Source organism: Phyllopteryx taeniolatus, chromosome 2, assembly GCF_024500385.1.
Source record: "Phyllopteryx taeniolatus isolate TA_2022b chromosome 2, UOR_Ptae_1.2, whole genome shotgun sequence".
Lineage (NCBI taxonomy): Eukaryota > Metazoa > Chordata > Actinopteri > Syngnathiformes > Syngnathidae > Phyllopteryx > Phyllopteryx taeniolatus.
Genome location: NC_084503.1, coordinates 6,246,109 through 6,261,999, shown reverse-complemented (window position 1 = coordinate 6,261,999; position 15,891 = coordinate 6,246,109). Strand labels below are relative to the sequence as shown.

Below are 15,891 nucleotides of genomic sequence, written 5' to 3'. Positions count from 1 at the left end.
GTGTGATGTGGGCGGCATGGGCATGGAGAAAACGGATTTGCGCTCTTTTCAGCTCGTCTTCAGCTCTTCATGCTCTACTGACCTCGGTAATAGATAAGCGCACCCCGCAGCTCAGCATAATGACCGGCTCCGTCCTCTAAACTGTACTGCACCACTTCGCCTCGTCCTCCATTTGCAACACTGTCTTCCTGTCGTATGACCTGGAGATATACAGTATAGGTGCATTTTCTGCTTGTCACTTCAAAATCATTCATGCAAAACTAAGGTTTAACAAGAGTTCATGGAAGAAACCATCACGTATAGCAAATAAATGTGGATACTCTTTGTGTCTTTGTTTATTTCTTTATGTCCAGGTTAATAACCACTTTTTTTCCTCAGAGCGTTTTTCATTGTTAAATTATCTTTCTTGCTATGTTTTTAGTCATTTTAGTCTCTTTGTTTTTAAATGCTTTTGAACTGTCTTTGACTCTTCAGTCCTTCGTTTTTTTAAATGTCTTTTGCTCTCTATTTGAAAACGCTTTTAGTCGTAAAAGCACACTGAGTTACCCTGTGCATGAAATGTATATAATTTTTTTTGCTTTGTTTTGCGTTCAGACGCCGTCAAGTGCCCTTTAGGGGGAAACCCCCCCCCCCCCCCCCCCAAAAAACGAAGGCTTAAGTGCAGAAAGCGCCAAGTACAATACGCATTCACTGTCTTCTTCGTTGAAGCCAATCGCGAGCCCATATAGGTTTACACATTTACATCAAACTTGTCACTCCTCACGTACGTCCTCAAAAATGGCTGAGCTCATTGTTTCTTGTCAACTTGCTGGTAATATAGCTGTTTGAAAGTGAGCGTAAAATATGATCATTAAAACTGAAATCAGACAAACAAAAAAACGGGATTTTGATCCACAGCTGCACCAAGAGTTCACACAACAGACAAGAAGTCAATATATAAGAGAGACTTCAGATCAGTGAGCATTTAAACTATGAACTCCTGGTGTATTCTTTTCTGTGGAAAATAGGTCCAAGTGATTATTTGAGTATTTTTGGCTGCTAACTCCTAATCTCAAGGATAGACGTCTTTTTGTGATTCCACCATAGACGGACGGATACCAGTGATGGAAAAGATGTGTGGCGCTGACCATTGACAGAAAAATCCATGTTATTGCGACACGGTGTGACAAAAATGCTACATGGACCGAAACGGTTAATCGAATAATTTGATTACAAAAGACGTTGAAGTAAAACTACTTGAAGCTTTTTAGTGGCCATTTTTCCACATGGACTAATTAGTACATACCAACGCACCACTCTGTGCGGAAATAAACTGCGGACCAGGAGGAAAGAGTTAGAGATCATTTCACCCTTAAAAAATAAGCTAACATGCAATGTGTCTAAGTAACGTAGCAGAAGAGCACAGCCTTAATATAGCCTACCACTGCTAGTTAGAACATCTTTTTCCCCCACAATAAACACAGCCGCCGCTGGCGGTGCACTTTCAATCGCATCATTGAACAAAAGGGTAACAAAATAAACATAATAGAACATTCATACACCAGTTGCTACGGCCAAAACCGACGCGCAGGCATTGAACAGTCAGTCACAAGCGATTCTACAATCTCATTGGCAGACTCCTCACGTCACTGACAACGGCCAGGCCACACCTTTTAAAGCCACAAAGACTCAAAGTCACCGATGTTGTAATGTGAAACATGAGAATGCCCACCCCAAGTGGACAACATTAACACGTGCCTATTTTGCGCTTTAATAAGGCAAACACATTTTCACTCGATGACTCGATTCATCGATGAAATAATAGGTACAATAATCCATTTGAAAAATATTTGACAGCTGTAGCCCTAAATGGTACGCAACATTTCTTTGCGTAGGAAAAAGGTGACAGGACATCGAACTGTCAACAAGTTGTACGTGTGCAGTCGGCACACCGTAGAACGGCATCTCTCTCACGTTGAGTTCACGTGGACGTGTGATTCATGTGCCTATTTGTGCAAGTTGATGACAGCATTAAGGTGATTAGTTAGCATGCAGAGCCAAAGCCGCATGTGTAATATGTCAGGGTCACACCGGGGGGGCGAACGTGACTGTAAATTTCCAAGGCAGCAGTTATGTCATGGCCATAAAGCGTATGGATGGAAGGACTTCATGCAGACACAATAAGGATGAAGATGAACTTTGAATGTTTGAGAGGAATTCTAAAGATACGTCCTAGATTTGCATCAACCGTATGGGCCTAAACAATCTGTAATACAGTATTTACTACCTTAACCATATTGACGTTTCTATTCGTAATTGAATCTATAGCAGACAATTCTCCCCGCTGTGTTCATGTTGAACATTAGCAGACAAAACATCAGAGGTTGAACCCGAGAGCCAAATGCTTAAAGGAAAATGATATCAGTCCATCGAGTAAATAAGTACAAAACATTAGGCGCCAGCCACAATGCGATATACTGTACAGTAAAAAGGAGTAGAGTTCAGTTGCTTCCGTTGGACCTCATTGCGTGTGGTAATTCCGACTAGGCTTTACACGGTCAGGATTTTTGGGGCCGATCACCGATCGGCGAGTTGAAAAAAAAACCATAGCCGATCACAAGTTGGAGGAATGTGTCTATTTAAATGACCTGTTCATTTACTGTATATACGTGTGTACTTAATTGCTCCAAAAATGATATTTACAACAAATAATGTATCTTTGTTCATCTATTTATGCCAGTGAGGCAGAGCGACAGACACAACCACTTTTTCAATTGTCAAATATGTTCCTTGGCTCCATAAAGGTTGGAAATCACTGCTCTAGTCAGATCGTGTATTCTGATCTATTCTAACGTTTTATACGCTTTTAGCTGTTTTTCAAATAAATCAATCAAGTTCAGCGTCTGAGATGACCGACACAGACTTCCTGCATCCTCCATCGTCTGTAGCTCTTGGACACTCAACAGGCATGCGTGGATATGAGGGAGGCCATTTTATCACTGTGTCAAATGAAGATGCCGAACGGGGGTTAGGTGACGTTTTTGATCGACCACTTGCCCTTGCCATAGAAGCATCCCCCGAGGATGATGAAGTACACTTTGGACCAATTACTGGCGAGGATGATGACTAAGACTCCACCCTTCCCTGGAATCCATATCAGTTAAACAGGATGCAGGTATCGTTGGTGTAGAATGAAGTAATAACAGTGCTCTAATATAGATATATATATATATATATATATATATATATACACTGCAAAAAATATGTTACCTACAGTGCCCTCTTCTCAAATTCTTATATTTTTGCAGTTCCCCCCCCTTTTTTTCAAATCATCAAAGAAAGATAAATATCAGACAAATATAACCCAAGTGAACTAAAAATGCTGTTTTTAATTGAATTTATGAAGGAAAGTTACTTGGACCTGTGTGACAAAGTAATGGCCCCCTAAACCGAATAACTGGTTGCGCCACCCTCAGCAGCAGCAACTGAAATCAAGCGTTTTCTATAACTGGCAATGAGTCTTTCCATCTCTGTGGAGATATTTGGGCCCTTCCTCGCAGAATTGTCTTAATTCCGCATGAACGGCCTTTTTAAGGTCATGCCGATGCATTTCAATCGAAATCAAGACGAACTTTGACTTGACCACTCCAAACTCTTCATTTTGTTTTTTTTAAGCCGTTTAGAGTTGACATGCTGGTGTGTTTTGGATGGTTCTCCTGCCGCAGAACCCAAGTGCGCTTCAGCTTGAGGTCACAAACTGATGGCTGAACATTCTCCTTCAGGATTTTCTGCGAAAGAGTAGTATTCATGGTTCCATCACCCATCCATCCATTTTCTGAGCCGCTGATCCTCACTAGGGTCGCGGGAGTGCTGGAGCCTATCCCAGCTATCAACGGGCAGGAGGCGGGGTACACCCTGAACTGGTCGCCAGCCAGTCGCAGGGCACATTTAAACAAACAACCATTTGCACTCACATTCAGAGTCTCCAATCGACCTACCACGCATGTTTTTGGGATGTGGGAGCCATGCTGGCACGGGGAGAACATGCAAACTCCACACAAGCTGGGATGGGGATTGAACCCTGGTCCTCAGAACTGTGAGGCAGACGCTCTAACCGGTCGTTCACCGTGCCGCCATGGTTCCATCAATCACAGCAAATTTTCCAAAGTCCTGAAGGAGAAAAGCAACCCAAGACCATCACATTACCATGTAGCGGCATTACTAGCATTTACTAGCAACCTTTTATTGCTCAGCGACTGTTTTTCTCAATGTCTTTATGTCTCAAAGGTATTCTCTGTTAATTGACTGTCTGTTGTCGTACTAGAGTAGGAGACCAATTCTTTGTGTGGTTTTTTTTCTTGGACACACTCGGCAAACTAAAGATGATTCAGATACCTTTACGCCAGATGTAACAAGATGTAAGTTCTTTTGTGGCCTCCTGGATCGTCATTGCTGTTCTCTTGGGGTAATCTTTGTAGGCTCCACTCCTGGGAAGGTTCACCACTGTTCCATGTTTTTTCCATTTGAGGAAAATGGCTCTTGCTATGGTTCACTTGAATCCTAAAGATCTAGAAATGGCTTTCGTAACCCTTTCCAGACTGACAGATGTCAGTTACTTTACACACAGGGCCAGGATGCAGAGCGTCAGCCTTACAGTTCTGAGGACTGGGGTTCAAGCCCTCCTGTGTGGAGTTTGTATGTTCTCCCTGTGCCTTGGTTGGTTTTTCACCGGGAACTCCAGTTTCCTCCCACATCCCAAAAACATACACGGTAGGTTAATTGACAACTCTAAATTACCCATAGATGTGAGTGTGAATGGTTGTGTCATGGTCTGTGTTTTGGTTCGGGTTGTGTTTAGTTTTGTTCCATGTTTTCCTGTGTTCCATGTTTGTCGTGTGCTCATTAGGTTGTTGTGTCCACCTGTTCTCGTCTACCTTGTGTCGACCAATCAGCTCTCTCCAGCCACTCGTGTCTTGTCCAGGTGTTCCTCGTTGTCTCGTCAATCTGTTTGTATTTAGTTCCCTGGTTTCTTTCACTTCCTGTTGGTTCATTGTTGTTGTCATTGTCAGGTGTCATTGTCCCTATCTGTTCCACATCTTACTCACAGGTCATAGTTTGTTTCCATTTTTAGATATTCAAATGTTTATTTGTTACTTTGGTTTGGTTGTTATCTGTTGTGGGACTTCGTTTAGTTTTGCTTTATCCAATATCCTTGTTTTCTCTTTTTGAAGATTAAATATTCTTTTTTGGAGACTCCTGCCTTGCCTCCCTGCTTCCCTGCACTTGGGTCCTCCATGTTCTTGCCTTGCGTTCCTCGCCTTCGCCCTAACCACGAACGTGACAGGTTGTTTGTTTGTATGTGCCCTGCGATTGGCTGGCAAGCAGTTCAGGGTGTACCCCGCCTCCTGCCCGATGACAGCTGGGATAGGCTCCGGCACGCCCGCGACCCTAGTGAGGAGAAGCGCGACAGAAAATGGATGGACGGATGGATCTTGCAGTACTCTACACCAAATGCTGGGCCTGTGTCATCAAGCGATGCTGCAGCATCACCAGGAACAGGTCCTTGTAAATTTAAGACGTTTAAACATAGTTGATGATGTTCTTACTGTCTTCATGGAACCAAAAGTCCTGAATGCTGATCTAAAAATGTTAGTTCACAAATGAGAAAGCTGTGGACAGTAATGTTGTATCAAGAGAGCCATACTCTGCATTCTGTTAACATTTCTTGGAACAGTGTGAGGGGGACGATGAACGAGTCCCCAGACTAAGGCCAGACCATTCTCCCAAAAAATGGCAAGCTCTTGGAAGAGTGTGGTTGAAAGGATACTGGGACCACAATATCATACCAATCAGACTATCACCAGCTATTGTTCTTGCCTGTTGTTCAGGACTTAGTTCAGTGGACGACAAACTCTTGATGTCATTTGCCAGATTTCTTTCAGAGAATGAGCGATCATCACTTGAAAAAGCACTTCAAGGCAACATTGATGAAACTGTTAAGGAAGACCTTCTAGAAATCTTCTCAAGAATGGGCTCACAATGCCTGCCCTCTCAAGACAACTTACAAGCTGCCACTCTAAAAATTGCACACAAAGTGCTTCTTCAAGAGCCAAAGTTCATAATTGACTGTTTCCATTCCATTATTGACGATTCTGTGACAACACTAACCAAAGACAACATAATGGAGCTTTATGAATCCAAGAGGCCATCAAACAAGAAAGTGGCTGGCCCAGAAGATAAAGCCATCAACTGAAAGCCTAAATCCACAAGAGCAGACTGCTCTCAACCACTTGCTACGGTATGTGAGAAGCATTGACAAGGGAAAACTGTAGATCTTCTTGCGCTTCTGCACAGGATCCACTGTGATGTGTAAGGAAAATATTGAAATAACTTTTCATAGACTGTGTGGTTTAAGTCGCAGACCTCTAGCACACACATGTGGATCAGTTCTTGAGTTACCTTGCACCTGCAGCTCATACCCTGAGTTTCGTCAAAAGTTTGACAGTGTCTTGGCATTTACTCAAAACAGTTTATTTGCGCAGGTCCAGAAGACAGTGAAAAGCCTTTCAAAAAGTGATGTTCACTTCTTTCAAGCACTATTTGCACATTTAGCATGTTTTTATTGCTCCTTTTATGCAATTGTTCACTTGGTTTAACAGCAGTTAGTTCAAAAAATATATCTGTTTGATACAAATACAAAGGCAGCATTTTTATTTTTGCTATTGATAGCTGTTTTTGTGAGAGCCTCACATAGTTGTTAGCCAAATAGAATAATGTGCCGAGTCATTCAATATTTTCGGAAAACAGTTGTCCCAATTAAACCTTTTGTGGATTATCATGACCTGGATGACTGAGAATCTACACGGACAAAAAGCAAAAACAATTTTTTGGGGCAAGTATATATTTTTTAAATAGATATTGTTAAGGTAAGTTTCAAAAAAATCACTCGGGCAATGATGCTACTTGGCTAACAATATGTGAACTATGCAGTACGAGCAGTTACTGTCAAGAGAAAAGTCTTTTTGAATAAAGTTTCAGTTTCTCTCTCCTGTCCTGCCTTGGTGTTATGCTTTGTTCGGGTTTTCTTCATTTCCTGTTCATGACCAAGGTAAAGCAAAACATCCATGGCAATGCTGTTTGTACTGTACATACAAATACTGTGCAACACATTGAAAATGTTCATTGAAGCTGTATGGCTTCTACTGTCCTAGATGTAACTTATCTGCCAAATACGCTCAAGTTCTATCGTCAGTGTGTGCACATCGTAACAATCAGCTCAAAGTTCCAAGCCAAGCTTCTACAGATTTAATCAGAAAAAAAGATTACATTTGCGTTACACATCAGGTGTCAAGTCCTGGGCACCAGATGCGGCCTTCCACATCATTTGATGTGGCCCACGAAAACAAATCATGTACAAAAAAAAAACGAATTGCAAATTGCCTTTATAACTGAGATATCACACGCATTTTTTTGTGACCTATGCCCCTTTCAAAATAAATTGAATAATATCTGAAAACCTTTTACCGACTTCTGATTTCAAAACTACTACCATTAGGCGATTACACATGAATGGGGATTCACAATCACAATGGCGTTCTGAGCGAAACCACAACTACAGTGTGGCCCGCGACAAAAAAAAAGAACTGACAGCCCCGCAGTACACCACGGTGGACTGTGAATAACTGTCGAAACAAATGTAGTTATGTCTCAAATTAGAGGGCAGTTATTATCTCGTGCCTCAAGTGGAGGTACAGATCCAATGCTTGATAAGCACCAGCTGGAAGATGCATCTGGCACTCCACCATCCTAATATTGCAGATGTTATAGATGTCGGCTGTGTCACATGGCACTGCTGGGCAAAATCTGCAGTCACCCCAACACAACTGTACATCATCTCTGTCAACTGGGGATATGCAGTCATAAGTTGAGTAGAGTTCTGGGAACTCGCTGGCGTTCTTCGACGGTCTGACGATGTGTGCATCCCACACACGGATGGTCTCATCTAATTCATCCTGAGGAGGGGGGAAATGATAGGCTGTATTACAGATAGTAAGAGAACAACTTATTATTCATGTTTTGTGGGGCATTTTGGTTGGTTGGATGTCTTGAACTCATTCATTTTAAAGGTTGCTGTTTTGATTACATAATGGGCAAGAAAAATCGCATGAAATAAAGTGTCCAAGAGCAGAGAATTAGATGTACGGCTTTTGACGTGTTTTTAGTTTTTAGCAAAAGGACAAGTATTGGGCTAAAAATACATTGCTGGCCGAGAGTCACTGCACCCTTTATTTGGGGAACACGAGAGGTCAAAATCGCTGAATCGATTGCAAGTGCATCTGATTTCTACTTTAAATACACACATACACATGCTTACATACAAAAGCGACGACTATGTTAATGTAACTTCTGGTTGTTGTGGATCCTCGATAAATAGGCCTACACCGTAAGCATTTTCGTGATTTGTTTTTATGATTGCTTTTTAGTAGGAGATCACAGCTTTGTTGGTTTCTTTCTAATATTGAAAATTTGGGTGCAGTGTATTTTTGACACGTAACAGTAGGCAGAACTATGCGTCTATGCAAAAAGAAAACAAATATTTATTATTGTGAGGCACTGCGTGGATGACGACAATGATGACATTTTTCAGTCTTCTTATTGGAGAACGTTAAAAATAATTTGGCGCACATCGGCACAATCATTTAAGATGAAAATTGAACATTCAATTCAACAGCTTACCTGAATTATGCCCAGGAAGCAGAACCGAATGAGATTTCTGTTCAAATATGTCCCGTCGAACAAACCACGGTCCTTCAGGTCAGTAAAGGGAGAGATTGATTCCCTTCTGAGGAAGCCCCACCAACTCTCGATGCGCTGATTCGCTGTGCTTGCGCCTTCGATGTAACTGTCAACACCGGTGCCGTCGTGAATGTTGCGACGGAGATATCGCTGAAAGTCTCTGACTTTAACATTCTCTAAGGGTCTTTTATACATTCACACATGCAATGGACTATACGTTCTCGTTAGGATGAGAAAGAGTCTCATTGTAACGAGAAACTTTCTCATTCGAATGAGAAACAAGTTTTGTTCCCCCCCCCCCCATGTCCCTTTAGGGGCTCCATACAAATGTGTTGAACTTAAAAGTTAAATATAACAGAACTGTACTAAGAAGTGATTCTCTAACGTACCACGAGAGGAAGCTTTTGTACCGCTAGTGGTACTCGTAACACACTTTAAGAATCACTGCTCTCGAGCGCAAAAACCTGTACATGTAAATGGAAACATGCAGCCATAGTTCAAAAAGTTGACCTGATTGAGCAAAACCAGTAATATTTGGATTCAGCACATGGAGCTAAAAAAAAAAATCTTGTTGACCAGTGTTATTAGGTGCAATGGTCTTTGATACAATAGACTTGTTTAACTCCTCAAACAACATCTCCAATGTTAGTTGCTTAGGGAGGTTATGATGGTCAGGAGAGCTTCTTATGATGGAAAGCTATACTGATGGTGTGACTTGTACCCTGGGGGAGGGTCATCTCGCGGAAGGCTGAAAAGGGAGTTGCAGTAACGGAGGGAATAAAGACAGCAGGAGGGGGGGGGGGGATATCCCAGTAGCCATTACTGCTCCCTTCAGATGAATGATGTGCCCTCACGTCATCAAGACAATTTGTTTTTTTTAACACAATGTCTTTCCACTAGCAAAGGGCATGACAGGAGTGCGCAGAAGTGAATCATTTACTTACTTACCCATTATGTTGGAGTTCATAAAAGGTGTTGGGGACAATCCTTCATGGGACACTAATCGACTGTCACTCAAATGATCGCATAATGAGGGCTGTCTGTGAAACCCTGTGGGAAGAGATCACACAATTTTAAGCACGTTATTGGGGGGCAACTTCACTAATTGAGTCCTCTGACATACCCTGAATGAGTAGGAGGAGAGGTCTCTTACCATACCAGTTGGTATACTCTTGGTGACAAAGAACAATTGAAGGCAAAATGGAACGTGAGGCATAATTTTAAAAAAAACAATTTTTTTGCAGTGCAGTGATGCCAAGAGATTCAAGTTTAATTCGTTTCCGTGACCACGCTCGCAACGCAAAAAACCCATATCTCAAATCATCTTTTCCCATTGAAATGAATGGAAATGCCATTAATCCATTCAAGCCTTCCCCCCAAAAACAACAAAAATCATTGTAATTGTGTATTTTAATGTATTTTAATGAAACACACAGTAATGATAGAATGAAACAGAATTAATAAGAATTTAACCATTTTTGTCACATTGCAACAATTGAATGGCCATCGTGCTTCTCTTTCTGGTGTGCCTGCCTTGGCTACTTGGGGGCAGTATAAGACAGGTAGATGGATATACTGTTCATTGAGACATCTCAACTCCTCTCAGTTCACCAGCATCACACTAATATTAGTCGTTCTTTGCCGAGGCTAAAGAAAGTCTAAGACATTTATATTGTCCGTCTACACGTTGCTGCACCGTTGGTGTTCAATCCGTTACTTAAAGGGTTATATCACAGCAACAGATGTGATTTAGCATTAGCATTAAGATAGTGGATTGAAAGGCTAAGCGTACAAGAGGTGTAATTGTCTGTTTTATGTTCAGGCTGGTGAGGCCGCTTTGGAGTGCCTCGCTGTTGGCCGTGAGTGCGCACAAGTCACACAGAAAAAGGCAGAAAAGTGAGGAGGGTGGAATTCTTTTTTTTTTTTTTTGAAGTCTTACTTGACAGCTAGCATGTGGACTGAAGCTTCATGTTGGCGTGGGCACTTTAAAGAACCCAATTGTCACAGCATTGAATAGCCCCGCGACAACCCAGTGGGATATATTCCAGCCACCGGAGACTTGAAGTGGATACATCTTTGCGGTTCAAACGTCGTTAGTTATGTATATGCGTAGGAAATATGTTAGATGAAGTAGCATCCGTTGTTCCGAGGTCGACAGCTGAACAAGACATGGTTTCAACACATTCGGCAAACACACACAGAGCGTTTGAGAGCAGAGACAACGACTTGATTCTTTCTGATTTTGAAGCCTTATTTTTCATACTTGCCAATAGAGTTGTTGACAACACTCTGTGGTGTGTCAAATTTAGAAGACATTTATTTTCACTTTACAGGGACTTTAAGGAGTAACTTCACTTTTGTTTTGCTTCTTCTTTGGCTTTTTTTTGGGGGGGGGGAAGGCTGAGCTTGTGATGCCACTGCACAAGGACACCACTGATGGCAAAGAGGAGGAATATGATGATGACCACAAGTCAGATATGGATATCAATATGATGCGATTGACAAAAGTAGTACACGTGTCTCTGCCCTGGCTGCTTAGTGGAATAAGGTCAAGTCAACAATGTTAATAATGTTTGATGTAACCAGACCCCCGTGATCCTCCCAACCACTTACACCACAACACTCAGTCCCACAGTTACACAAAAGAGTCTTCTTTGTCTCTTATGTAACTTGTCGACCAGCGTCAAACTTTTTTGAGTTGGATTACCATAACTTCATCCATCCATTTTCTGTCGCGCTTCTCCTCACTAGGGTCGCGGGCGTGCCGGAGCCCATCCCAGCTATCATCGGGCAGGAGGCGGGGTACACCCTGAACCGGTTGCCGGCCAATCGCAGGGCTCATAGAAACAAACAACCATTCGCACTCACAGTCACGCCTACGGGCCATTTAGAGTGTTCAATGAACCTAGCATGCATGTTTTTGGGATGTGGGAGGAAACCGGAGTGCCCGGAGAAAAGCCACGCAGGCACGGGGAGAACGTGCAAAGTCCACACAGGCGGGGCCGGGGACTGAACCCCGATCCGATCCTCAGAACTGTGAGGCAGACGCCCTAACCAGTCGGCTTTTTCAATTTAAAAATAGAATTCGACGTATCAAGTGTTGTTTAACAGAAGTGGAAGGAAAATGTGAAAGATGCAATCTGACATCAGTCGCAGGAACCTGCGGCTTTAAAAAAATTGCTTTTTCTTTTGTCCTGCAGCTTAACAGTACCTTTTCATGACAGTTATCTACTTCAGAGGCTTAGGTCTAAATATCGGCCACAGCATGATTTTTGAAAACTCTGAGTCCAAAGTAATAAAAGACACTCGCTGTTACTGTCCTAATCCCAAATCCTTGTGTGCTTCAGTCAAACACAACTCCCCATGCTGCATTAGCTGCCACCAGGGAGATCGTGAACAGCAGTTGGCTTGCATTTCTAGACTTCTTCTGGCCAACTCATAGCCTCTGAACTCAATATACAGTCAAACAAATCTTATTATCCATCTTTTTTGTGTGTGTGAGTGGATGGTGATGGAGGAATTTCAAAGGCAGTGGATGGTTGCTCTGTGTGAAGGGAATCCTCCGAGATTCCCTATTGTGCTGCCGCCAGGCCGCACACACTGTTAATCACACCATGAACAGCCTCAATGACAACAAAAGCTTGCGAGAAGATCGAGAAACACACGTACACACTCACTCACAGAATTACAGGCCACAACGAACATAAGTCGCATTTCCACCCCACTGCAGCAGAACCAGGAAAAGACGTCAAACTACAGACAAAATGAAATAAAAGAAAGCAATAAAGCGCAATTGAATCAGTCCTCTACATGTGGTTTTTGATTGTTATGACTGCCAGTGTAAAGCAGGAAAAGGCTAGCAGGGCTGCTCGAGAAGGGAAGGAAAGGGGAGGTGGGCGGGATAATGGTCAGTCGTGTGTTTGCTCCCTTGGAACTGTTAGATCATCAATCACAGAACCCTCATCAAACACTGGTGGCCTACATCCATTCAAGACGCTAACACATGCTGTCATCACTGCCACGGGGAAGCTAGTAGCACCGGTGGCTAAATAACCGTCAGATTACTGTAGCAGTAGGCAGGCCATCGATCACCCGCCCTCCCAATCACTTGCAGCAGTGTTGAAAAAGTCGTCTAATTGGTGCCATATCCCAGGTGAGTGTGTGACCGCAGCTTTGGAGGCGAGGATGCGCTCGTGATGGATGCGTGCGGGGTCCGCTATGAAGTCGGGGTGGAAGGGGGTGGGGGGGTTGCACCGGAGGAGGCAGTGCCTTGGCTGTCAGAGCGGGAGCCTACAGCCACAGCTGCCCAGGATACAGTGACTGGCTGCAAGCCGAGGTTAGCGCGGCAGGACGAGGGACCGTTCACAGTCCGCCGATCACATGCACTCGTGGCTCTGCGGAGAAGGTCTGAATTTCCTTCGGAGCAGACAAAACACAGAGGACGGCTTGGCTGTCCAAAGCCTTAAGCTGGGAGAAACATGGGTGGATTCAAAATTCCCAAATAATGTTAACGTTAATGGATGCAATATTTAAGTCATAGCTAAGAAAGTTGCAACTGTTGATATACTGATACTGCAACAATATCAAAAACAGTAAAAAGGTAAACGCGTGCCTATTCATGCTTTATTTTCCTATGAAACCTATCCTCAGCTACTCGGGCTGGACGATGAATTGAATAGTGCAATGCAATTTTAAAAAAAATTGCAAACGCTGCGATTTGTTCATCAAACAAAGAAAGAAAGAAAGAAAAAAATAGCCATAACCACACCAAAAGAACAAGCTTCTCGTGTCACCATCCTCTTTCATCTCTCTCGCTCTCTCTCTCTTTTTCACACACACACACACACGCGGATCACTGACCGACATGTTTGAGAGTATATCCATACGTATGTGTGTGATTTCACTGACTAAAGACCAGTAGGCTTTAATTTTCTATATATTTATAGACTGTTAAGAAGTGCAGTCCACGAAAGCAACAGATTTGTTTGCATTATTGTTGTTCAGTTGAATTTTCAATTACAAGACTGCAAGTGAAACTGTCTAGTATGTTGACAACTCATCGAAGTAGCTCAATAAATCGTCTTTCATGTTAATTCATGATTCATTTGCCTTTATCTTATCTAACCTATCAGACCAAACAATTTCTATATAATAACTCTGGTATTGTTTATTGTAATACAGATTTATTTATCGCTTCTGTTTGTTTAAAAAAAAATTGTATGAAGGTCATTGTCTATCTGGTAACATTAGGTGCACCTGCATAATCTGATGACATCCAATACAAGACGAGAGCGAGAGGTGTTTCTAATATTTTGGTTACCTTATCTCGTTGAATGAGAGCTGCAGAATAATAGAAGTATTCCGTATGTTCATGTCGTGTATAAGGACCAAGGATTAGATTGTACAACTGTATTAATGTTATCGCCAGAGAGTCCATACACTGTACTGTAGATATGCCACTTGAGACTTGAAATAACAATTCATGTCATTATTCTTCCTAAGCTATGTAAAACAATTCTGTATCAGTGTCAACTGCTTATGCAGCTGTGCGTGTGTGCGTGCTTCTGTGTGTGTGTGCGTGCGTGCGTGCGTGCATCGTCTGATGGCGTAAGCAGCTGTCTGCTGGCTGATGCCATTGCAATGTCACAAACATTCATTTATATGCACCTGGAGCAAATATATCCCAACCGTCTCTGTATATCCAACAATTCAAATCAAGCTGCCAGTGTTACCATTGCCTGTAGATGTTCATTCGGGAAGGGCACAGAGGAATAAACAAGGCACCACGGCCAGAGTGGCGCTGACATTTAACTGAATTCTGATAGAAAGTGACAGGAGATTGACATTTAACGAAATTCATACCGGACATCGAGAACGACTGATGTGTGAGGGGCGAACAACAGAGAGAGAGAGAGAGAGAGAGAGAGAGCGAGAGAGAGCTGTTCACACATCTCACTCAGTATAGCCGTTTGCTCTTATGAACGCCAGCCAGCGTCTGCACACTTTACCTACAGGTTCCCTAGCACACAACTAGAGATGGTCCAGGTCAGATGTTCTAAACCCACGAGATATACTCTTTGGGATTTAGCAGCGGGCTAGCACAAATTGGAAGAAAAAAAAAATGTCTAAACCCTGTCTTGACCCTGTAAAGTGAATTCAGAGATTTGTTTCGAAATACATCACACACGTTTGAAGAGAATTGCTGAAAACGTGCAAAGACCGAGAACTATGTAGCTATATATTTGTGTCGTTTTGACACTTTTAATTCTCTCTCTAATACTCTTCTGAATTAATCCTTCGGTGAAAACAGACCTCCGCAATCACCTGCAAGGAGAACACCTAGCTGGCTGCTTCAAAATATGTATTCATGGACACGATCTTGTGGACTCCAATTTTGAATAGGTCTTGGAATATTTTTTTCAGGAAGCCATGTAAAATTGTATTTCCCAATGAAAGGTGCAAGCTTTGCAAGAAAATGGAACAGCGGTTACTTCTTTTGATTTAAGTTACCAACCTTATTTTGTATTTATTTAAGTTAGCCATTTTTTTTTTTACTTGAGTTATTTGTTACATTTATAATTTATTTGTATTTTTTTATTGAAGTAAGCAATTGAATTTTTTTTATTGAAACCTTTTAATTTATTATAAGTTATTCACTCAGTATTTGTTGGAAGTCAACATATTGTTGTTAAAGGTACCATGCCAATCCAATTTGATCGACTGTTTTATGCATAACATGGGACAAAATAAGTCGGGGACCTGGTTTTAAATTTGCCATTCAGTATAAGCAGTCGGTCGAGTGAACGCAATAGCCTTTGAACACCAAAACAGCTTGCAAACGACAGGATTTGAAATCGGCGACAGTGTGATGTGTTACTCAAATGAACACTCGAGTAACTGCCGACTTCGCGGTTGCGACACGTCCGCTAATCTCAGGTAAAATTGTTGAGTGTCAAGGCGGCTGCGTCTTGTGCAAGCTTAAACTTGTGCAAGTTTCCACTTTGTGCCGCCTACAAAACTCAGAGGAGTTGAGGAATAATAAATGGCTTCAATTTATTTGGGGGGAAATTCCTAAGCGCTTCGGAATTATATTGTATTACACACACACTGAATGAA

At 42.3% G+C, this 15,891-nt stretch overlaps 1 protein-coding gene across 1 annotated transcript in view; it reads right to left on the bottom strand.

Moving 5' to 3' along the window:
• Window positions 1-15,891, bottom strand: part of tcf12 (transcription factor 12) — an 88,835-nt gene that overhangs the window by 60,114 nt on the left and 12,830 nt on the right. The window contains 2 exon segments of the mRNA XM_061756695.1: window positions 9,724-9,801; window positions 9,804-9,825. Of these exon segments, the coding sequence (XP_061612679.1) occupies window positions 9,724-9,801; window positions 9,804-9,825 (100 nt within the window).